At 42.4% G+C, this 25,732-nt stretch overlaps 1 protein-coding gene across 3 annotated transcripts in view; it reads left to right on the plus strand.

Annotated features, from left to right (window-relative positions):
* IQCH (IQ motif containing H) overlaps positions 1–25,732 on the plus strand; it is a 158,294-nt gene that overhangs the window by 25,526 nt on the left and 107,036 nt on the right. For 2 of the 3 annotated variants that reach the window (XR_011320824.1, XM_069766407.1), the window contains exons 5-7: positions 5,697–5,816; positions 10,082–10,202; positions 22,843–22,980. Coding sequence is in view for 2 of the 3 variants with exons in the window: in XM_069766407.1 (XP_069622508.1) it covers positions 5,697–5,816; positions 10,082–10,202; positions 22,843–22,980 (379 nt within the window). In the remaining variant the exon portion in view is untranslated. The remainder of the gene's footprint in view (positions 1–5,696; positions 5,817–10,081; positions 10,203–22,842; positions 22,981–25,732) is intronic. The other variant, XM_069766408.1, reaches the window with a different exon arrangement.

Below are 25,732 nucleotides of genomic sequence, written 5' to 3' on the forward strand. Positions count from 1 at the left end.
GTAAAAAAAAAAATTTCCACACTTGTAAAAAAAAAAATAAAAAAAAAATTCCTAAATAAAGCAGAAAAAAAAAATATTATTCCCATAAATACATTTCTTTACATAAAAAAAAAACAAAAAAACAATAAAAGTACACATATTTAGTATCGCCGCGTCCGTAACGACCCGACCTATAAAACTGGCCCACTAGTTAACCCCTTCAGTGAACACCGTAAGAAAAAAAAAAAAAAAACGAGCCAAAAAACAACGCTTTATTATCATAACGCTGAACAAAGAGTGGAATAACACGCGATCAAAAAGACGGATATAAATAACCATGTTACCTCTGAAAACGTCATCTTGTCCCGCAAAAAACGAGCCGCCATATAGCATCATAACCAAAAAAATAAAAAAGTTATAGTCCTCTGAATAAAGCGATGCCAAAATAATTATTTTTTCTATAAAATAGCTTTTATCGTATAAAAGCGCCAAAACATAAAAAAAATGATATAAATGAGGTGTCGCTGTAATCGTACTGACCCGAAGAATAAAACTGCTTCATCAATTTTACCAAACGCGGAACGGTATAAACGCCTCCCCCAAAAGAAATTCATGAATAGCTGGTTTTTGGTCATTCTGCCTCACAAAAAAATCAGAATAAAAAGCGATCAAAAACTGTCACGTGTCCGAAAATGTAACCGATAAAAACGTCAACTCGTCCCGCAAAAAACAAGACCTCACATGACTCTGTGGACCAAAATATGGAAAAATTATAGGTCTCAAAATGTGGAGACGCAAAAACTTTTTTGCTATAAAAAGCGTCTTTTAGTGTGTGACGGCTGCCAATCATAAAAATCCGCTAAAAAACTCGCTATAAAAGTAAATCAAACCCCCCTTCATCACCCCCTTAGTTAGGCTAGGTTCACATTGCGTTAATGGGTTAACGCTAACGGACAGCGTTGCACGGCGAAAATGTCACAATTAACGCCGTGCAACGGGTCCGTTAGCACAACCATTGACAGCAATGTGATTTTCAGGTGTAGCGCATCGCTAGAGCGTGCCATTTTCGGCTCGCGCTAGCAAGGTGCCATTCTTTTGTGGCGCGCCTCAGACGCTGCTTGCAGCGTCCGCGGCGCGCCCGAGGTCCGATCCCCGATCTTCCAGAGCGGGGACGTTAACGCGACCACTAAACACGACACCTAAAAAGACATTGTGTTAGCGCAATCCGCTAGTGCTAAACGGATTTCCCTAACGCAATGTGAACCTAGCCTTAGGGAAAAATAATAAAATTAAAAAAAATGTATTTATTTCCATTTTCCGGTTAGGGTTAGGGTTAGGGTTAGGGCTAGGGTTGGGGCTAGGGTTAGGGTTTGGATTACATTTACGGTTGGGATTAGGGTTGGGATTAGAATTAGGGGTGTGTCTGGGTTAGGTGTGTGGTTAGGGTTACAGTTGGGATTAGGGTTAGTGGTGCGTTTGGATTAGGGTTTCATTTATAATTGGGGGGTTTCCACTGTTTAGACACATCAGGGGCTCTCCAAACGCGACATGGCGTCCGATCTCAATTCCAGCCAATTCTGCATTGAAAAAGTAAAACAGTGCTCCTTCACTTCCGAGCTCTCCCGTGCGCCCAAACAGGGGTTTACCCCAACATATGGGGTATCAGCGTACTCGAGACAAATTGGACAACAACTTTTTGGGTCCAAGTTCTCTTGTTATCCTTGGGAAAATAAAAATTTGGGGGGCTAAAAATCATTTTTGTGGGAAAAAAAAGGATTTTTATTTTCACGGCTCTGCGTTGTAAACTGTAGTGAAACACTTGGGGGTTCAAAGTTTTCACAACACATCTAGATAAGTTCCATGGGAGGTCTAGTTTCCAATATGGGGTCACTTGTGGGTGGTTTCTACTGTTTGGGTACATCAGGGGCTCTGCAAATGCAACGTGACGCCTGCAGACCAATCCATCTAAGTCTGCATTCCAAATGGCGCTCCTTCCCTTCCGAGCTCTGCCATGAGCCCAAACAGTGGTTCCCCCCCACATATGGGGTATCAGCGTACTCAGGACAAATTGAACAACAACTTTTGGGGTCCAATTTATTCTGTTACCCTTGTAAAAATACAAAGCTGGGGGCTAAAAAATCATTTTTGTGAAAAAAAAAAGAATTTTTATTTTCACGGGTCTGCGTTATAAACTGTAGTGAAACACTTAGGGGTTCAAAGTTCTCACAACACATCTAGATAAGTTCCATGGGAGGTCTAGTTTCTAATATGGGGTCACTTGTGGGGGGTTTGTACTGTTTGGGTACATCAGGGGCTCTGCAAATGCAACGTGACTCCTGCAGACCAATCCATCTAAGTCTGCATTCCAAATGGCGCTCCTTCCCTTCCGAGCTCTGCCATGCGCCCAAACAGTGGTTCCCCCCCACATATGGGGTATCAGCGTACTCAGGACAAATTGGACAACAACTTTTGGGGTCCAATTTATTATGTTACCCTTGTGAAAATACAAAACTGGGGGCTAAAAAATTTTTGCGAAAAAAAAATAAATTTATTTTAACGGCTCTGCGTTATAAACTGTAGTGAAACACTTGGGGGTTCAAAGCTCTCAAAACACATCTAGATAAGTTCCTTAGAGGGTCTAGTTTCCAAAATGGTGTCACTTGTGGGGGTTTTTAATGTTTAGGCACATCAGGGGCTCTCCAAACCAACATGGCGTCCCATCTTAATTCCAGTCAATTTTGCATTGAAAAGTCAAATGGCGCTCCTTCCCTTCCGAGCTCTGCTATGCACCCAAAAAGTGGTTTACCCCCACATATGGGGTATCGTCGCACTCAGGACAAATTGCACAACAACTTTTGTGGTCTAATTTCTTCTCTTACCCTTGGGAAAATAAAAAATTGGGGGCGAAAAGATCATTTTTGTGAAAAAATAAGATTTTTTATTTTTACGGCTCTGCATTATAAACTTCTGTGAAGCACTTGTTGGGTCAAAGTGCTCACCACACATCTAGATAAGTTCCTTAAGGGGTCTACTTTTCAAAATGGTGTCACTTGTGAGGGGTTCCAATGTTTAGGCACATCAGGGGCTCTCCAAACGCAACATGGCGTCCCATCTCAATTCCAGTCAATTTTGCATTGAAAAGTCAAATGGCGCTCCTTTCCTTCCGAGCTCTGCCATGCGCCCAAACAGTGGTTTACCCCCACATATGGGGTATCGTCGCACTCAGGACAAATTGCACAACAACTTTTGTGGTCTAATTTCTTCTCTTACCCTTGGGAAAATAAAAAATTGGTGGCGAAAAGATTATTTTTGTGAAAAAATATGATTTTTTATTTTTACGGCTCTGCATTATAAACTTCTGTGAAGCACTTGTTGGGTCAAAGTGCTCCCCACACCTCTAGATAAGTTCCTTAAGGGGTCTACTTTCCAAAATGGTGTCACTTGTGGGGATTTCAATGTTTAGGCACATCAGGGGCTCTCCAAACGCAACATGGCATCCCATCTCAATTCCAGTCAATTTTGCATTGAAAAGTAAAATGGCGCTCCTTCCCTTCCGAGCTCTGCCATACGCCCAAACAATGGTTTACACCCATATACGGGGTATCAGCGTACTCAGGACAAATTGGCCAACAATTTTTGAGGTTCAATTTCTTCTCTTACTCTTGGGAAAATAAAAAATTGGGGGCGAAAAGATCATTTTTGTGAAAAAATATGATTTTTTATTTTTACGGCTCTGCATTATAAACTTCTGTGAAGCAATTGGTGGGTCAAAGTGGTCACCACACATCTAGATAAGTTCCTTAGGGTGTCTACTTTCCAAAATGGTGTCACTTGTGGGGGGTTTCAATGTTTAGGCACATCAGTGGCTCTCCAAACGCAACATGGTGTCCCATCTCAATTCCTGTCAATTTTGCATTTAAAAGTCAAATGGCGCTCCTTCCCTTCCGAGCTCTGCCATGCGCCCAAACAGTGGTTTACCCCCACATATGGGGTATCAGCGTACTCAGTACAGATTGTACAACAATGTTTGGCATCCATTTTATCCTGTTACCCTTGGTAAAATAAAACAAATTGGAGCTGAAATAAATTTTGTGTGAAAAAAAGTTAAATATTCATTTTTATTTAAACATTCCAAAAATTCCTGTGAAACCCCTGAAGGGTTAATAAACTTCTTGAATGTGGTTTTGAGCACCTTGAGGGGTGCAGTTTTTAGAATGGTGTCACACTTGGGTATTTTCTATCATATAGACCCCTCAAAATGACATCAAATGAGATGTGGTCCCTAAAAAAAAATGGTGTTGTAAAAATGAGAAATTGCTGGTCAACTTTGAACCCTTATAACTCCCTAACAAAAAAAAATTTTGGTTCCAAAATTGTGCTGATGTAAAGGAGACATGTGGGAAATGTTACTTATTAAGTATTTTGCGTGACATATCTCTGTGATTTAAGGGCATAAAAATTTAAAGTTGGAAAATTGCGAAATTTTCAAAATTTTCGCCAAATTTCCGTTTTTTTCACAAATAAACGCAAGTTATATCGAATAAATGTTACTACTAAAATGAAGTACAATATGTCACGAGAAAACAATGTCAGAATCGCCAAGATCCGTTGAAGCGTTCCAGAGTTATAACCTCATAAAGGGACAGTGGTCAGAATTGTAAAAATTGGCCCGGTCATTAACGTGCAAACCACCCTCGGGGCTTAAGGGGTTAATAACAACCTTCAGTTTCCTATCACAGAGCCAGTTGTTATCCTAATTAGTCCCATTTATCTTGTTCTATGTAACCTTTTATGTGACACAGTATCAAACAGCTCTGAAAAGTCAAACTAGAGGACATCCACTGCATTACCCTGGTCCAGCCTGGAACTTACCACCTCATAGAAGCTGATCAGAATAGACTTAAAGGACCCATCTCTCATAAACCCATGTCAATGTTGGGTCATGAGCCTATTCTTATTGAGGATAGCATCTTTTAGAAAACACTCAAAGATTTTGCCCACAGTTGAGGTTAAACTTATTGGCCTATACTTTCCAGTCTCAGATTTGGCCCCCTTTTTGAATATTGGCCCCACATTTTATGGGTAGAAAAACACAAAGAAGCAATAATCAGCTCACCGGATTGTGAAATGCCTGGGATGAGGGTGCGGTGCATGGGGGGGCTTCAGGCTGGTTTCCTGAGCAAGTGAACCATGAAAAAATGTGGAAAATCCAGCAACCGCAAGGTTCATTAAAACATCACCTGTATTTGTAGATTGAAACATGAACAAAACAAAATTAAAGAGACATATCAGTGCCACTGTTGACCCATTTCTAGCTACACTAGCCCTTAATCCTGACCACATTGGCCAGTCGTGTGGTACAAATCCTGTTATTATGGAATCCTTGAATATTTTATACTGGGTTTTTTTTTCTGCAGCGTATGAATGAGATTTCATGCCTCGGTAATACACACTTCGAAAATATGGAATGAAAATAGGTCGTGGGAACAGATTCAAACGGTGGTGGGGACTGCATTTAATTACCTCTGCATTCAACATTTTTTTTAACACCCAAAAAATTGGAAGGCAACCTATATTTTACATTATTTGTTTTGCAACATACGTAAAAGTACATAAATGTCTGTGCACACGTCCAGAAGAAAAATTTTGACAACTGAATACTTGTATTAAAACTCCACTTTTTCTAATTCTGCCCCATGTGTCCATCTGTCTTGCAGCACAAGCTGACCTTGAGCACACGCATCATGTGTAATCCTGAGAACCTGACTCACCGTGACCTCCTCAGTCAGAGCTATGGGATCAGCCTGCCCCTGATCAGCTGCAAACCGAAAACATCTGTAAGTCTGCCAGCCCTAATATTCTCCTCACAGTCCCAGCGTCTTGTAGGAACAGACAGCACCGCGTCCTGTTACTTGGTGTAACTTAAGCATACAGATCTGCTTGCTCATCAATGAAAATGTTAATAGGGATTAAACAAACCATCCATGGTCCTTACTGTAGACAAAGCCCGGATTATCGTCTGCTTACTGTAGGGCTTTGTCTCTCATACATCTGGGTGTATTGCAAAAGTAAAACCAGACTTACAGAATACATTTGATACAGAGGTTTATTATTCAGCTTCATTGTATCTTCGTGCATATTAAAGGGCCTCCTCACCCAGAACGAAAAATTACAGAGACAGAAAAGTTGTTGAGTTTCTTTCTTATGACAAATCAGTAAACCTTCTATTTAGCCATTTGTTAGGATTGGTTTATGGCACATTTTGAGTGCACATTTGAACAGTGTAATTGAATGTGTGACCCAGCTATATGCAACTTTATGGCTATAAAAATGCAAACCTCTGCCTATAATTTTATTGAAAAGTAGTGAAAGGGCTATTTCCATCTCCAAGACTCTATCCTAATATGTAGAGCAGGTGTATTAATAATAATATTAGAAAATACCTCCAGTTAAAAATATAGTATAGTTCTTCTGATTCTCAGTCACTTACCCCATGTGCAGGACATTGCAGTAGCTTAGATAACCATGGTTACGACCACTCATATTGTGACAGTTAGTTAGCTGTTAGATTAGTGGTCGTAACTAGGCTTGAGCGAAACGGATCGGACAAATTCAAAAGTCGCTGACTTCTGGCAAAGTCGGGTTTCATGAAACCCGACCCGATCCTAGTGTGGGATCGGCCATGCGGACGGCGATCTTCGCGCCAAAGTCGCGTTTCGTATGACGCGTTTGGCGCCATTTTTTCAGCCAATGAAGGAGCGAGAGAGAGAGAAAGAAGAAAAAAAAAATTAGATTTCCCATTGACTTTGCATTGGGTTTCGTGTTTCGGTCGATCCCCGACTTTTCGCCATAATTGGCCGATTTCACTCGACTCGACTTTAAAGATAGTTGGGTTTTGCGAAATCCGACTCGACCCTAAAAAAGTAAAAGTCGCTCAACCCTAGTCGTAACCATGGATAACTAAGCTACTGCAATGTCCTGCACATGGGGTAAGTGACATAGAGAATCAAAAAAACTATGCAACATTTCCAACTGGAGGTATATGCGAATATTATTGTTATTACCATACCTACTACATATTGGGATAGGATCTTGGAGAAGGGAATACCCCTTTAAATTAGACTAAAAATACACAGTTAAAAAAAATCTATGTCAACACATACTTGCTAAGCGTACTGTCCTTCAGGCAAATTCCTGGCTATTAGTCTATTGGCGCTTTAAATGTAAATTTTAGTACATATTCCGAATCATAAACCAAACTTAAATGAAAGCTAGCATTAGAAAATGATCTAATGATTAAATCAGTTTTTTTGAGTTACTTGTATTTTTTATGTTTTTTTAACATAGCGCAATCCGTATTCAAAATAAAAATAGAAATCTTGCAATTTACACGCTGGCCACCAGGGAAAATTACAGATTACTAATTTAGGCAATGTGCACATGTTGCGGATTCTCTGCGGATCCGCAGCGTTTTTTGCAGTGCAGAAACGCTGCAGATCCGCAATTGATTTACAGTACAATGTAAATCTATGAGAAAAAAAAATGCTGTGCACACTTTGCGGAAAATCCGCTGCGGAAACGCTGCGGTTTAAAAGAAGTAGCATGTCACTTCTTTTTTTGTTAATCTGCAGCGTTTTTGTACCCATTCCATTATAGAAAGCCGCAGGGGTAGAAAATGCAGCAAATCCGCAAGAAAACCGCAGCAAAAATGCACAAAAAACGCTGCGGAACCGCACAAAAAACGCAACAAATCCGCAGGCGTGTTTTCTGCCAGGAGAGGCAGAATCCGCACCAGAAATTCCTAAGCCTAATCCGCAACGTGTGCACATAGCCTTAATTGAGATCGTGATATGAAAAAAGAACATTGCCAAATTATAAAAAAATACATGTACCACAAACATCTGAATTACACAATGTCACTTTCTAATGATAGCATCCCTTTAATAGTTTCATATAAGCCTTCTTAACATCCACCCAGTTTTGTATTTTTTTAACACTTATAACAAAAAAAAAAAAACACAATAAATTTCAAACAATAGAATTTTTTAAAACTTTATTTATTGTTTTTCAAAGCAAATCCTATGGCTACCAAAACAAGAAGCAGCAGGACATTTTGTTTAATTCACACATTCATTTCATCATCACATGCTCCCCCACTAGCGGCCATTTTTTTTTTTCCAAAGTGCTGTTCAGTTTGTGAGGAAAGCTGCATTAAAGGGAATCTATTTTGCGGTGTAATATGAGAGCAGCAATGATATAGGGCCTGATACCCTGATTCCAGATATGTGTCCCATATTAGGCTGTGTCTTGCTGTTTCAATAAAATCAGTATCAGCAGGAGATTCACTACAGGACTCTGTGTCCCATGCCTCCTAGTCATCTGCTCTGTATAACGCCGCCCCCACCACTAATTAGCAGTTTTCTGCCTATGCACAGTGTACACAAAAATCTGCCAATCAGTGGTATACAGGGCTCAGCATTTAAAGGGACACTGTCACCTGAATTTGGAGGGAACAATCTTCAGCCATGGAGGCGGGGTTTTGGGGTTTTTGATTCACCCTTTCCTTACCCGCTGGCTGCATGCTGGCTGCAATATTGGATTGAAGTTCATTCTCTGTCCTCCATAGTACACGCCTGCGCAAGGCAAGACTGCAGTGGTAGCCCGGCGTTGCACATGCATGATTGCCCCTTTAGTGAAATGAAGGACACACATCCCTTCTGGCGACCATTGGGGTCTCAGTGGTTGGATCGCCACTGATCTTGTGCTTATTCTGTGGCTATATGATAACATGTATCTGGAATACCCCTTTTATTTAATATCTCCTTATAAAAAAGCAGCAGAGAAAAATGTCAAGAAAAGCGATGAAGAACGCTGTGTGTGACAATGGCCTTCTGGTTCCTGGAGATCTCACACATGTCTCCAGGGCTCCTGGATGGAGAATGTGGTTAGTTAGGGCTTCACGGGTGGCAGCCTTGGATTTTACTCCAGTTTCCAGCTGAAATGATCACAACACTCCATTTCTACTGCAATATAAAAATTAGCGTAAAGAGCATGAGCTGACCGGATCCCGGCCCCTGCTGGGTTTGATCCCTAGGTTTTAGTAGATCACTGACGGCATTGTGCAGGGGTCTCCACCAGCTGTCAGGCAGCGCACACCACCAGGAGTAACACTGGAATAATATACATTTCATGCCCTTGTTGGAGGTTGTCACGGAGGTTTACTTTCATTGTAATCAAATTGATGTTTCCATTGCAATGTACTTACTAAACCAGTAATGGGAAGCGTGACAATTTCCCTGATCGGATGGGAGGTAATTGTGTGTGTAGGGATGGGGGGGATGATATTATACAAGAGAGAGGGGGAAAAAACAAAAAACAAGCCCGGAACTAATTGCCGGAGAGTCGGAGCTGATTGGAGTCAGCGTTCCTTCCACCTAGAATCTGGGGACGCTCCGATATGCTCCATCTGGGATGACAAGGAGAGGAGGATTCTGCTGGTAAACAAATTAATCTTTGGAAAGGTCACCATTTGTTTAAAGTTTGTATCCAGTGCTTGTCATGTGGAATGGGAGATTGGCTGTCATTTCGCACGGTGAGCCTCCGACATTGCTTCTCCACTACACACAAATCCCTGGAAACCGCTCGGTGCCTGCTTGCAATGCCATGGACGGCTGCGTTACATCTGTCTCTGGACAGGCAGCGAGGGCCACCACTGAATTCCAATAAGATGGGCCCGCTCTTCTCTGCCTGGCCCTATGCCCACGTGCAAAGCATCAGGCAGATTGAGCCAGCTCCTATCTTCCTCTCTAAACCCCCATCCTACCATCCTTTTCTCACTCCTTTCTGCACCGCTGGTGTCACCCGCTCTGCGAAACAGATGTGGCGTTAGCAAAAGTTCTGCATGCGTTCCCCTTACCACACCTGCCGGATACATTTCCGATGAGGACCAGGGACCAGAAATGGCTCTATTTCTAATAGTGCATAGTGTCTGGAGAGTTTCCAGGGAACATGTCACCTCTTCCTGACAGGCTAGTAATATAACAGGACATAGCAGAAATGATGCGTTCCCAGCGTTCACTGGGTTAAATCTTCCTCCTTACAGGTGCCCATCGAGAGGGTCGCCAGGGGCCCCACCGTCAGTCATCTGTCCGTCCTCCCGGCCTCTCATCGTATGGACGCCTCTCTACCTCCACCACCAGTGCATGAAAAAGACATGCAGAAAGGTGAGAGGCGTGAATGCAGACCCCACGGCCACCACACCGGGGGATAATTACCACTAACTACCACCATTACCACTAACTACCACCTGTTTTCCCTATGGCCAGTGACAACATAATGTATGTGGGAAATTAGCCCCATCAGCTGAGATCAGGACATCCGACGTCCTCTTAGAAAGATGGAATTCATTATTGTTTGTATTTATTCTTTTTGATGATTTCTGTTCCAAAGTCATCGGTGAAACATATTTTTTCTGAAAAGTGACAGCTGGTGTGCAATGCAAGGAAGCCATTTTCCCAATTTATTTATTTATTCAATTTCCTATATTTTAAGTATGTTCTGTTTACACTGGAACTGATACATTTATACTACAATTCTTATTATACTATATATTATATACTATACTGTAATATAATACCTTCTGTTGTATCCTTAGCCTGTATAGAAAACATTAGAGCTCTGTGATCACTTATAGAGGTTGTTCTGTTTTATTAGATGGGTAAAATTGCTAAGTGTTTGTAAAAACAAGCTCATTTACCACTTATTCAAAATCCTGTCAGTTCTTAAGAACGGAGTTTTTTTTAATTGTATAGTTTACTGCTTCTTGCCTAGATCACTGGCCACCTCTGCAGACTATCGGAGGTGGCCAGTTTCCTAAGCAAGGCGTGCAACACAAGTTTATTGCAATATTGCTGGATCTAACCAGTTTCAGAGCTCCACATATGCAGCATAGACAAAGCTGCCAGTGTTAGAGAGCGCACTGTTTGGATCAGCAGCTCAGACCGGCCGCCGTCCTGAACTGTCAGTCATCACAAGCGCACCGCTGCACCCAGCTAGTAGGAAGCGGTGAGGCCAGGGAGTGGTTCGCTCCTGAAGATCAATAATGAGAAAACTCTGATTTACCTTCACTGACACAAATGAGAAGATGGAGGAATCTTGTTCTCCATCTGTTCCTCACAGTGTGCCCCGATTCGCTCATCTGAGAGAATCTGATCACACTAAGCTGACACTCTGAGCAAACTCTGATCAGTGCATAATCAATAAGATTCTCTCAGATGAGCGAATATGCGGTCGTGTGACACCAGCCTAATCGTTATGTTTCACAGAGAGATTTGCCTCTGGCAGATGTCTAATCCGCTCTCCCTATTGGAAACATATGCACACTTAACTGAAGTGAGTGTGAATTTGTATGGGGAAAGTCAGCAAAGAAAGAGCATCCAGCTGGCTCCTAACTAAAGGTACCGTTACACTAAACGACTTACCAACGATCACGACCAGCGATACGACCTGGCCGTGATCGTTGGTAAGTCGTTGTGTGGTCGCTGGGGAGCTGTCACACAGACAGCTCTCTCCAGCGACCAACGATCAGGGGAACGACTTCGGCATCGTTGAAACTGTCTTCAACGATGCCGAAGTCCCCGGGTAACCAGGGTAAACATCGGGTTACTAAGTGCAGGGCCGCGCTTAGTAACCCGATATTTACCCTGGTTACCATTGTAAAAGTAAAAAAAAAAAACACTACATACTCACATTCCGATGTCTGTCACGTCCCCCGGCGTCAGCTTCCCGCACTGACTGTCAGCGCCGGCCGTAAAGCAGAGCACAGCGGTGATGTCACCGCTGTGCTCTGCTTTACGGCCGGCGCACTGACAGTCAGTGCAGGGAAGCTGACGGCGGGGGACGTGACAGACATTGGAATGTGAGTTTGTACTGTTTTTTTTTTTTACTTTTACAATGGTAACCAGGGTAAATATCGGGTTACTAAGCTCGGCCCTGCGCTTAGTAACCCGATATTTACCCTGGTTACAAGTGAACACATCGCTGGATCGGCGTCACACACGCCGATCCAGCGATGACAGCGGGTGATCAGCGACCAAAAAAAGGTCCTGATCGTTCCCCAGCGACCAACGATCTCCCAGCTGGAGCCTGATCGTTGGTCGCTGTCACACATAACGAGATCGTTAGCGGGATCGTTGCTACTTCACAAAAAGCGTGACGTTGCAACGATATCGTTAACGAAATCGTTATGTGTGAAGGTACCTTAAGGTGTCTGTCCGCCTTCGCAAGACCATCAGTGAATGGTAAAAGCAAGCTGCTGTGGATCAATCTGTACTCTGACCGAGGGGCTGCAGGACAATTGCCCCTGACGGTTCTTTTCAGACCAACCCTAAGACCACGTTCACACTATCAGTATTCGGTCAGTATTTTACCTCAGTATTTATAAGGCAGAACCAGGAGAGGAACAATCAGAGGAAACACCCACTGCTGGATTTGGCTACAAATACTGAGGTAAAATGCTGAATGTGTGAACATGACCTAAAAGGGATGTCCAGAATTAGAAAAACATGGCTACTTTACCAAAAACAGCACCACTCCTGTCGTTAGCCACTGTGTGGTATTGCAGCTTAACACAACACCTTTCACTTCAGTGTACAGTGCCTGCAAAAAAAAACTTTACATGTAAAATCCACATCATAATTTCACTTTTTAAAAGTGTACACAATGGGGGAGATAATAAAAAAAATGTCTAATATTAACCCCTTTACCCCCAAGGGTGGTTTGCATGTTAATGACCGGGCCAATTTTTACAATTCTGACCACTGTCCCGTTATGAGGTTATAACTCTGGAACGCTTCAACGGATCCCAGTGATTCTGACATTGTTTTCTCGTGACACGTATTGTACTTCCTGATAGTGGTAAAATTTATTCGATATAACGTGCGTTTATTTGTGAAAAAAACGGAAATTTGGCGAAAATTTTGAAAATTTCGCAATTTTCCAACTTTGAATTTTTATGCAATTAAATCACAGAAATATGTCACACAAAATACTTAATAAGTAACATTTCCCACATGTCTACTTTACATTAGCACAATTTTGGAACCAAAATTTTTTTTTTGTTAGGGAGTTATAAGGGTTAAAAGTTGACCAGCAATTTCTCATTTTTACAACACCATTTTTTTTTTAGGGACCACATCTCATTTGAAGTCATTTTGAGGGGTCTATATGATAGAAAATACCCAAGTGTGACACCATTCTAAAAACCACTCCTCAAGGTGCTCAAAACCACATTCAAGAAGTTTATTAACCCTTCTGGTGCTTCACAGGAATTTTTGGAATGTTTAAATAAAAATGAACATTTAACTTTTTTTCACCAAAAATTTACTTCAGCTCCAATTTGTTTTATTTTACCAAGGGTAACAGGAGAAAATGGACCCCAAAAGTTGTTGTACAATTTGTCCTGAGTACGCTGATACCCCATATGTGGGGGTAAACCACTGTTTGGGCGCATGGGAGAGTTCGAAAGGGAAGGAGCGCCGTTTGACTTTTCAATGCAAAATTGACAGGAATTGAGATGGGACGCCATGTTGTGTTTGGAGAGCCACTGATGTGCCTAAACATTGAAACCCCCCACAAGTGACACCATTTTGGAAAGTAGACCCCCTAAGGAACCTATCTAGATGTGTTTTGAGTGCTTTGACCCACCAAGGGCTTCACAGAAGTTTATAATGCAGAGCCATAAAAATAAAACAAAAATTTTTTCCCACAAAAATTATTTTTTAGCCCCCAGTTTTGTATTTTCCCGAGGGTAACAGGAGAAATTGGACCCCAAAATTTGTTGCCCAATTTGTCCTGAGTGCGATGATACACCATATGTGGGGGGAACCACTGTTTGGGTGCATGGGAGGGCTCGGAAGGGAAGGAGCGCCATTTGGAATGCAGACTTAGATGGAATGGTCTGCAGGTGTCACATTGCGTTTGCAGAGCCCCTAATGTACCTAAACAGTAGAAAGCCCCCTACAAGTGACACCATTTTGGAAAGTAGACCCCCTAAGGAACTTATCTAGATGTGTTTTGAGAGCTTTGAACCCCCAAGTGTTTCACTACAGTTTGTAACGCAGAGCCGTGAAAATAAAAAATCTTTTTTTTTTTCCCACAAAAATTATTTTTTAGCCTCCAGTTTTGTATTTTCTCAAGGGTAACAGGAGAAATTGGACCCCAAAAGTTGTCCTATTTGTCCTGAGTACGCTGATACCCCATATGTTGGGGTAAACCCCTGTTTGGGCACACGGGAGAGCTCGGAAGGGAAGAAGCACTGTTTTACTTTTTCAACGCAGAATTGGCTGGAATTGAGATCGGACGCCATGTCGCGTTTGGAGAGCCTCTGATGTGCCTAAACAGTGGAAACCCTCAATTATAACTGAAACCCTAATCCAAACACACCCCTAACCCTAATCCCAACGGTAACCCTAACCACACCTCTAACCCTGACACACCCCTAACCCTAATCCCAACCCTATTCCCAACTGTAAATGTAATCTAAACCCTAACCGTAACTTTAGCCCCAACCCTAACCCTAACTTTAGCCCCAACCCTAACCGTAGCCCTAGCCCTAACCCTAGCCCTAACCCTAGCCCTATCCCTAGCCCTAACCCTAACCCTAGCCCTAACCCTAATGGGAAAATGGAAATAAATACATTTTTTAAATTTTTCCCTAATGGGGTGATGAAGGGGGGTTTGATTTACTTTTATAGTGGGTTTTCTGGCGGATTTTTATGATTGGCAGCCGTCACACACTGAAAGACGCTTTTTATTGTAAAAAATATTTTTTGCGTTACCACATTTTGAGAGCTATATTTTTTCCATGTTTTGGTCCACAGAGTCATGTGAGGTCTTGTTTTTTGCGGGATGAGTTGACGTTTTTATTGGTAACATTTTTGGGCACGTGACATTTTTTGATCGCTTTTTATTCCGGTTTTTGTGAGGCAGAATGACCAAAAACCAGCTATTCATGAATTTCTTTTGGGGGAGGCGTTTATACCGTTCCGCGTTTGGTAAAATTAATAAAGCAGTTTTATTCTTCGGGTCAGTACAATTACAGCGACACCTCATTTATATCATTTTTTTATGTTTTGGCGCTTTTATACGATAAAAATTATTTTATAGAAAAAATAATTATTTTTGCATCGCTTTATTCTCAGGACTATAACTTTTTAATTTTTTTGCTGATGATGCTGTATGGCGGCTCGTTTTTTGCGGGACAAGATGACATTTTCAGCGGTACCATGGTTATTTATATCTGTCTTTTTGATCGTGTGTTATTCCACTTTTTGTTCGGCGGTATGATAATAAAGCGTTATTTTTTGCCTCGTTTTTTTTTTTTTTTTTTCCCTTATGGTGTTTACTGAAGGGATTAACTAGTGGGACAGTTTTATAGGTCGGGCCGTTACGGACGCGGCAATACTAAATATGTGTACTTTTATTGTTTTTTTGTTTTTTTTTAATTTAGATAAAGAAATGTATTTATGGGAATAATATTTTTTTTTTTCATTATTTAGGAATATTTTTTTTTATTTGGAAATTTTTTTTTTTAACTTTTTTACTTTGCCCCAGGGGGGGACATCACAGATCGCTGATCTGACAGTTTGCATAGCACTCTGTCAGATCACCGATCTTACAGTGCTGCAGGCTTCACAGTGCCTGCTCTGAGCAGGCTCTGTGAAGCCACCTCCCTCCCTGCAGGACCCGGATGCCGCGGCCATCTTGGATCCGGGTCTGGAGCAGGGAGGGAGGTAGGAGACCCTTGCAGCAACGCGATCACATCGCGTTGCTGCGGGGGTCTCAGGGAAGCCCGCAGGGAGCCCCCTCCCTGCGCGATGCTTCCCTGTACCGCCGGCACATCGCGATCATGTTTGATCGCGGTGTGCCGGGAGTGGTCCGTGACCGCTCCTGGCACATAGTGCCGGATGTCAGCTGCGATAGGCAACTGACACCCGGCCGTGATCGGCCGCGCTCCCCCCCGTGAGCGCTGCCGATCGCGTATGACGTACTATCCCGTCGGTGGTCATAGGGGCCCACCCCACCTCGACGGGATAGTACGTCTAATGTCAGAAAGGGGTTAAAGCTGGCTTTGTTGCAAATATCAACCAATCAACGCTCAGTTTTCACTTCTCTGGTAAAGCGAAAGCTGCACTCTGATTGGTTGTTATGTGCAGCTCAGCCAGTTTTGCTATTAGGCAGACTTTTATTATCTCCCTCAGTTTTTTATTATCTCCCACAATGGGTCAAAAGAAGCTTAAAATGGAAGAGAAATCCCGTGCCTTGACTCTGCTCGAGAAGGGGGATTCGGTGATTGCTGTAGCTAGAGATCTGGGAGTGTCAAGAGAAGCAATTTATCAACTGAAGCGGTCGGCGGCATCATTGCCTCCTGGGATGGTACCGCAGAGGAAACCAGGCTCTGGCGCACCTAAGAAGTCTTCACCAAGGACTGATAAGCTTCTGGAGCGTGAAGTGATGTCACATCCTTCTATAACTGCCATTGAACTAAAAAACAAGTACCCTATGCTCCTCCAGAACATCGCAACCAGGACAATTCGTCACCGCCTGCAGAAGGACCTGGGTCTACCAAGTTGCCGTGCCGCAAAGAAGCCCCTGCTCACAGCAGCAGTGAAGAAGAAAAGGCTTGCCTTATGTAAGAAATATCAAGATTGGACATCTGAAGAGTGAAAGAAAGTGATGTTTAGTGATGAGAGCACTTTCAGACTGGTCAGGGGAGGCTCAAAGGTCGTGCGAAGTCCGAGTACCGTGTCACGGTATGAGCCAAAATATACAGTTAAGACTGTTAAACACCCTGACAGTGTGATGGTGTGGGGTGCTGAATCCATGCCTAAACGACTGCAGATGGTGATAAAATGTAAGGGTGACGTGACAAAATACTAATTGTAATAAAATATCCACAATAAAACACTTGAATCCACTTGAATGTTAAGATTTTGTGGTTTCATTGAACTTGCAAAGATTTTTTTTGCCGACACTGTAGCTGAACTACAATTCCAGATGTAACCCACAGACGGAAGGAAAGCAGCCATGGTTTTTTTTTGTTTTTTTGTGTTTTATTTTTAACTGTGGACAGTTTCTTTCTGAAATATCAAGCATATAACGTGTATTTTACTGTATTTTTATTTTACAGTTTTACAACTAAACACATAACCTTTACTGTATTTGGACAACTTATTTTAAGGGTTTTTCCTAAGTTAGTAAGTTTCCCCTATCCACAGGACAAGGGGTCAATCATCACTGAGGATTCGACCACTGTGACCCCCGTTGATCCTGAGACCAGGGCTCTGCACCCGGCTGTGTGGTGTGGTCTAGAGGCTTGCATGCTTGACCCTTGCTCCTGTCATATGGATTGCTGGAGAAAGCAGAGCAAAGCCACGCACACCATTTCATAGCTTAATACTGTATTAATCTTCAAAAAAATATTTTAAAGTGAATGTGTCACCAGGTTTTGCCACCTAATCAGGGAGCAGCATAATGTAGAGAAGCCCAAATTCCAGCGATCTGTCACTTACTGGGCTGCTTACTGTAGTTTTGATCAAATCACTATTTTATCAGGAGATTAATATTAAATCTGCTGCCAGGTAGTCCTCCATATTCATCATCTTTGTGCCACCCCTGCCCTCAATACTGACTAGCAGCTTTCTGCCTATGCAGTCAGGGCCAGCGTCAGCAGGCGGGGGAGGCCCACTCCCCGTCACCTTTGTGTTACTCATGCCCTCAACACTGACTAGCAGGTTTCAGCCTATGCAGTCAGGGCCGGCGTCAGCAGGCGGGGGAGGCCCACTCGCCGTCGGGGACACCAGCACGCTATGGGCGCCCAGTGCCAATGCCGGTGCCTGCAAGTGGGCACCCCACCGCTTGCTCCAGGCCTCGGCACTTGCGATACTTACCTCTCCCCGCTCCACTGCTGCGGTGTCTTCCGCCTCTCCTGACTGTCACGTTCAGGTTAGAGGGCGCGATGATGTCACGTCTGTGTGTCCTCTGCCTGAAGGCCAAGGAAAAAGAAACCGAACATGTGGAGTTTTAAGGTTAAAATACCTTTATTGGTGAGGGTAATAAGAAGTAGCACTACATACAGAAGAGGTGCTTGTACAGGTTAAAAAATGAATGAAACATGATTATACGTAATGATAAAGATATATTAAAAATGGAGCCGCAAGAAAATAGATGAAAAAATAGTATATAAATATATCAGCATAAATAGCGAAGTATTAGATAATTTAAGAAATAACAGGGGCCCACAAGAAATTGCCTCACAATGATAGTGTGACTAAAAATTGGATCACAATATCAATGTGACTGAGATAATAACGCAGTCTGGATACAAAAAATGTATATATATCAGAGGTACTAATAGCCAGGCTATATGCAATAGAAATAGGTGCAAATGCATCAGCAGCAAAAGTAATACATCACTTCATATAATATATAGCATGTACAAAATATAGGAAAGACAAGTGAATAAGAACAGGACCTGTGAAGGAGTGATTGCGATATAGAGCAAGTTAATACAAGCATGTTGGCGTAATCCAGGATAAGATGGAATAGTGTGGACATGGGCACAAAATGACCTGTGTGGCTCACGGTCACTGGTGCTGCACACACCACGCGTTTCAGAACGTATCATGAGCAGTCACAGTGCAGAGAGAGGGAAGATGCTGACGCTGAGGAGTCAGCGGCCAGCGACGAGAGGTGGGTATTTCATATTTTTTTTTAGGTTTGGAGCATCATATATGGGGGCCATCACATACTAGGGCATCATATATGGGGCCCATTATATATAGAGCATTATATGGGGCCCATCTTACACTGGAGCATTATATGGGGCCCATTATATATGGAGCATTATATGAGGCTGGTCATGGAGCATCATATGGGACCCATTATACAGCTCTGGCAAAAATTAAGAGACCACTGCAAAATGTTCAGTTTGCCTGATTTTTCTCTTCATAGGTATATTTTGGAGTAAAATGTAAATTTTTCTTTTATTCTATAAACTTCTGACAACATGTCTTAGAATTTCCAAACAATACATTTTGTATTTTTTTTTCTGACAAAGAGAAATGGTCAAAATTGAAAAAAAACAGTGCTTTCAGACATAATCATTTAGAACCAACAATACTAATGTTTTAACTCAGGAAGGGTTCGGAAATCAATATTTTGTGGAATAACCATGATTTTTATTCACAGCTTTCATGCGTTTTGGCATGCTTTTCACCAGTCTTTCACACTGCTTCTGGCCCAAAAAATGTAAGCAGTTCTTCTTTGTTTGAGGGCTTGTGACTATCCATCATCCTCTTGATTACATTCCAGAGGTTTTCAATGGGGTTCAGGTCTGGAGATTGGGCTGCACATGACAGGGTTTTGATGTGGTGGTCTCTTAATTTTTGCCAGAGCTGTATATGGAGCATCATATGGGGCCCATTATGTATGGAGCATCATATGGGGCCCATATTATATGGGGCCCATTATATATGGAGCATTATATGAGGCCCATACTGTATGGAGCAATATATGGGGTCTATTATATACTGTATCAAGTATTACCGTATATTGGACTCATACTGTATGGGGCTCATTATACTCTATGGGTCCCATCATATACTGGAGCATTATATGAAGCCCCTCATATACTGTATGGAACATTATATGGGACCCATTATGTATGGAGCAATATATGCGGCTCATTATTCTTTATGGAGCATTATTTGGGTCCCATTATACAGTGTAGAGCAATATATGGGGCTTATTATACTGTATGGAGCAATCTATGGGGCCTATTATATACTATATGGAGCAATATATGGGGCTCATTATTCTGTATGGAGCAATATATGTGGCTCAATATACTGTATAGAACATTATATGGGGCCCATTATTCTGTATGAAGCAATATATGGTGGCCATAATACTGTATGGAGCAATATATGGGGCTCATTATACTGTGTGGAGAATTACTTGTGGCTCATAATACTGTATGGAGCATTATATGGGGTCCATTATACTGTATGGAGCATTATTTGGGGCTCATTATACTGTATGGAACATTATATTGGGCTCATTATACTGTATAGAGCATTATATGGGGTCCATTATTCTGTATGGAGCAATATATGGGGCTCATTATTTTGTATGGAGCAATATATGGGGCTCATTATTTTGTATGGAGTACTATGTGGTGCCCATATTACTGTATGGAGGACTATACTGTCCGGTTTCTGACCTATTGTAGAATTTACAGTAGATATCACTCATGTAATGTAAGAAGTGAAATCTTTGGCATTGTACTATACCTTTATTTCTCTGCCGTATCTGTGCACCATGAATTGTGGCATGTGTTAACGGAGCCCACGAAATCCTGGAGCCGGCCCTGTATTCAGTGTACACAGAAAGCTGCCAATCAGTGATGTGGGCGGGGTTATACAGAGCTCAGCATTTAGAGAACTGCTAGATCTGGAGCAGATAAAACGGGGATTTTATCAAAATGACAGAAAGCAGCCTAATAAGTGACACATCGCTGGAATTAGCGTCTCTCCCCCTATATTATGCAGCTCTCAGATGGAATAGCAAAAACCTGGTGACAGATTCCCTTTGCTAAGATATATAATTTGTGTTAGCCCAGTGCTGCATTCATAATTCTTCAGGAATGATGGCAATGAGATGTAGAGAAAGCAATGGGTTAGTTCACATGTACACAGCTTGGTCAGTGTGTGGACAGGTAATCGCTGGCTGTACCCATAAAAGCACAGAGGGCGTCAATATGAACCACATCGGCATTTTCTTCAGCCAAATCTACACTGCTCCGTGGCCACCATGTGTGTATTTATCCTCCTTTACTCGCTACATTATAGTAGCTCAGCTAATCCTTAAGACTTCTTTCATACACAAGTTTTTAAGAAACACTTCTAAATGTCTCCATGGATGTTAAGCATTTTTATTTTTTTCCTTTCGATTTGTGGATTTTATATTTTGTAACATTTGAAATGTGCTGTTTTTGTGTTGCTTTTCAAGTCTACATAAGGCCCCACATCCATGTCTCCAGTATGTGTGGTGACAGGTTTTCACACGTACCGGACACACGTACACACGTAGACCCATTCAAATGAATGGGTCTGTGCACATGTCAGTGTGTTTCCACGGACCGTGTGTCTGCGGGCAAAACACGCTGACATGTCCGTTTTTTGCCGTCAGCACGGACAGCAAAACGTCCCACTCACGTGCACACATTGATGTCATCCGTGTGATACGGACGGCCGCCGGGGAAGAAGCGCTACAGTAAGCGCTGTTCCCCGGAGGCAGGTGCTGAAGCCGGCTCTCCTCGTTCTCCCCTGCTCTGCCGGCGAGCAGAGGAGAATGATGAGCATTATATTAAAATATGAACCATAGCATGTGGTGGCTTTTGGGACTGTTACCCCCATCATCTGACACCTGCTGCCGCTAATAACAGTGACAGTAGATGCGGATGATCTGGATATTCCACAACCGCTTACTGTAGCGCTTCTTCCCTGGTGGCTGTCCGTGTTGCACTGATGCGGCACACAGGTGGCAGACCGTTGCCACACATAGTATACACAAGGATATCTCCGGTACTGTTTTTTTCTGGTACTGGAAATAAACGGACCTGTGAAAGGAGCCTAAGGGTATGTGTCCACCTTCAGGATGGCCGGCGGTTTAGTCGGAGCGGCAAACCCGCTCCACGCTAAGCTCCGCCCCCTTCTGGGACGTGATGATGCCGGATGTGTTCATAGCACACATCCGGGATCATCGCACCCCACACATAGGGCCCTGTGTTATACCTTGCGGCGACGCAGTGTTGCTGCAAGGTATATGGACATGCTGCGATCTTAAAAGACGCGCCACATGTCCGGAGTCGCAGGGCCGCCGCGTGCGTGTCACCACGCATAGTGGAGATGGGATTTAATTCAATCCCCTCCACTATGCTGTAACATCTGGACGCTGCGTGTTTGACGCTGCATCTCTATGCAGCGTCAAACACGCAGCGTTTACTGCACGTGGAAACATACCCTTAGGCAGTGAAAAGGCGTCATAAAAACTCCATACCCAGAGCATGCTGGTGTTGAAAAAAATACCTTTGACCCCAAGAAATTTGCAGATCAAAACATTTTGTATAAAATATTAATATTATTATTATTTATTATTATTATTATTATTATTATAGCACCATTTGTTCCATGGTGCTTTACATGTGAAAAGAAGTATACAAAAAAATTTTGAGTAAAGTAATCTTAAACAATACAAGTCACGACCGGTACAGGGGAGAGCGGACCCTGCCCGCGAGGACTCACAATCTACAAGGGTTGGGTGAGGATACACTAGGTGAGGGTAGAGCTGGTCGTGCAGCGGTTGAGTTATATATTTATTGTTATATATATTTCACTTTGGACTATCGTTTCACTTGTGCACACACTGTCACAACTGCCATATCTTACCCATGTGCGTGAATGGAAACATGGCTGCTCACATTTTCATATTTGTGGTCATGTGCCAACTAGACTCTCCTGAGAAAGACTAGTCTGCATGTGACAACAAGTATACACAGTATAACAAACATACAGGGGAATCCTGACAGTGTCCTTACCGCACGCCGTCAAGATTCTGCAGTCACATACAGCGATTTGACTTCACATTTCAGCCCTGAAAGCGTCTTTAAGTACAAGGGAGGTGTCTGATTACAAACTGGTTGAATGGTTCCGATGAAAGCTGCAGGACTGTGAATAAGTTCTTGTATACAGAAGTCATATTTTTCAGATTTTCGATACACTTACTAAAACGCTCCTTCCTTAGGAATCCTGAGTCTGATACAGAGGGGCCTTATTCCTCCAGCTGCTCGTATTACGTTGGTTCCTCCTGCTATAAAGCAACAACCTCTGCCCCTGCATGGTGTCCATGCAAGAAGAGCAGCCATGCTTCTGCAAGGCAAAGGTAAACTTTGGGGGGAAAATGTATGTAAAAGCAGTCTGCCAGCAGATTTCTCCCGAGAACTAAGAACGACAGATGGTCCACCTAAACACATGTGAAAACGATTTTTTATTGTTAATGATTTGTGTGCAACTTCTGTTGCATATGTGCAGTCTCAGGCCAGGCAAGGAACACCAGGTCCATGTGTCCTGAGTGATGGTGTCAGTGCTGAACTGCACCTGTCCTGGTTGTTCCCGGTGCCCAGTAGGGTGTCTGGTGGGGGTATTGGCTTCTCTAAGTTACTGTGGTGTATTCATGAGGGGACGGCTCCTCCCGAATATGGCCCCCTTAGGGAGATGATTGACAGCGAACTGCTACTCCTCTGCAGACACAGCAGCCTATCGGTCACTTCGAGGAGATTAGGAGGCAGGCAGAGGCGGAGGGAGCGCTCCCCTCATTAATCATCTGATTTATTTATTATGACCCCAATTTATCAAGCCGTTTTCTGGTGTAAAATGTAAATTTTACATAGGATAAGCTATCAATAGAAAAGTAATGGCCAACCTCATTGCTTACCATGATTACAACTGACAGAGGGCGCTTGTTCCAAATTGTTAATTTTTGGTTCAATATATCTATAATTGGGAGTAGATTTAACCTTTTATAGTAAAAAAAAGCGAGATAGGAATATTGATTCTTAAATATTTTCATTCCAGTAAACTGTTATCTATTGGCATTATTACTGACTTTAACCAATTTGGGACTCATCCAGAACATAGTCCAAAATTTCCACCGACCTCCATGGTACCCGGTAACGACTCTTGTACCTTCTTCTCCTAGACGCACACCTTTAAATGAATTTTGCGCACATCGTTCATGAAGAATGGCGTGAAAAAGTCACTCTTGATGACTCCAGGCTTATATGGTGTCGGGATCACACTCAGTCGGAGCAGCCTTTGGAAGTGGGGAATCACCAGAAATAATACACAAGACACATCTTGTATAGTGTATCACTGGGAAGTCTCTGAAGCACACCTGCCTTCAAGGTCCTATCCCTTCTTTATATAGCTGTTTCAGTAGGTTTAGTGGTTATACAAGTTTTGCATGTTTAAACAAAGAGACAAAACAGGAAAGAAAGAAAAGAAAAGAAAACAGTTTCGTGGGCGGCAGTTTCACAACAAACAGTACAAAGGCAATTCCACAGACAAGAAAAACAGGATTTCATACTATAGCTAAAATGTCCTTGAATGGACAGGTCAATATTTATCACAAATTCTTTTTTTTTATTTTTGTTCATTGAGGTAATCATTTTTGTTCTGCTCTTCACAATCCCCCCTTTGACATATTCAATTCAAAACCTTGTCGATCATTTTAGTCATTCTTTTTGTGATATTACAAAAAAAAACCTTTATATTCTCGCATCCATTACACAAAATTTATTTGTGCATACCGAGATACCCTTGAGCACAACCTTGAATAATACATATATAATTACAATAACCATAACTGTATGTATTAGGCTTTGCACAATCCCGGTAACCCACCCACCGATCCCTCTGAACCAATTGGCCGGGTTAAGAAAAGAAAAGGTATCTGACCACCAGCTATCCTTATTTTGGTCATTGTCTTTGTCATACTGATCCCTGAGTCGTTGTACGTCTTTTAATTTAAATCTCATACTCATAGTACTATTCGGGTCTATATAATGACAGCAGGTGGGTCCGATGATTTGACACATACCCCCTTGTGAGGCAGTTAGGTAATCCAATACCAGGGTATGTTGGTTAGTGACTATTATAAGCTGATTCTGTACAGCTATACTAGTATTTAATATGTCCAATATATCCCAAATCTGATCATCTAGATAATCCGTGGCTCTAACTAATTTATCCCACATTTGTGTTAACATAGGATAAATAAAAATGGTACTAGCAATTTTGTTGGGAATTCCCATTTGTACTATATGCGGCCTCCCCGAGGGACGTGGTGATTTATCTGTAGCTCTTTTATACAGTGTGTGCTTGGGCACGGCTTGCATATTCACTTGTTTATTTGAAATTATGAAAGTAGCCGGGGTTAGGCGTCCTAATGTACAAGTACCCTTTATACCTACGGGAAGCCATTTATATGCTCCTTCTCCGCATATCCAAAATGTACCCTCAGGCAGATCCCACAAAGCTGAGTGCTGCAATACCAATCTGTGAGCCAAATCCACAAAACTAGATACATTCTGAAGCATACACCAAGAGGGTTTTTGTCCCAAGGGGCTACAGTACCCGGCTGCGGGATTCCCACATACATGCATTCCGTTGACATACTCATTGGATTCATTACAAACCAGGTTCCCTGGCTTACTTGTACAACTGTCTGCATCACCTTGGGGGAACAACTCAGAATGTTCCCATTTTCTATTATGTATGTATCTTTCCAATACTGTAGGTTTGAAAGCATCAGAGGAAGGGGTGGTTGTACTGAAACTGAGCTGTAGATTTTCAGTGGGGACCTGTCCTAAATCAGTTAATCCAGTCTTATTCCTAGGTACCCATTTTCCTCCCTTGAATGCTAAATATTGTAAGTTGTCTATTTTTCCTGTAAGATTGCCCTGCCACCAAGGAAATTCTACCCATCCCACAATTGGTATGGCGATTGTAGTATTCCATAGCCTAGTATTGCCAGGTTGGTTGTTGGCCAGGTTGTCTGAACAATTAGGCCAAGCGAATATTTCTTCAGCTGACACGGGAACTGCTAGAAAAGGTATACTTGTGGCTGATACTGG

Source organism: Ranitomeya imitator, chromosome 4, assembly GCF_032444005.1.
Source record: "Ranitomeya imitator isolate aRanImi1 chromosome 4, aRanImi1.pri, whole genome shotgun sequence".
In the NCBI taxonomy this organism is placed as follows: domain Eukaryota; kingdom Metazoa; phylum Chordata; class Amphibia; order Anura; family Dendrobatidae; genus Ranitomeya; species Ranitomeya imitator.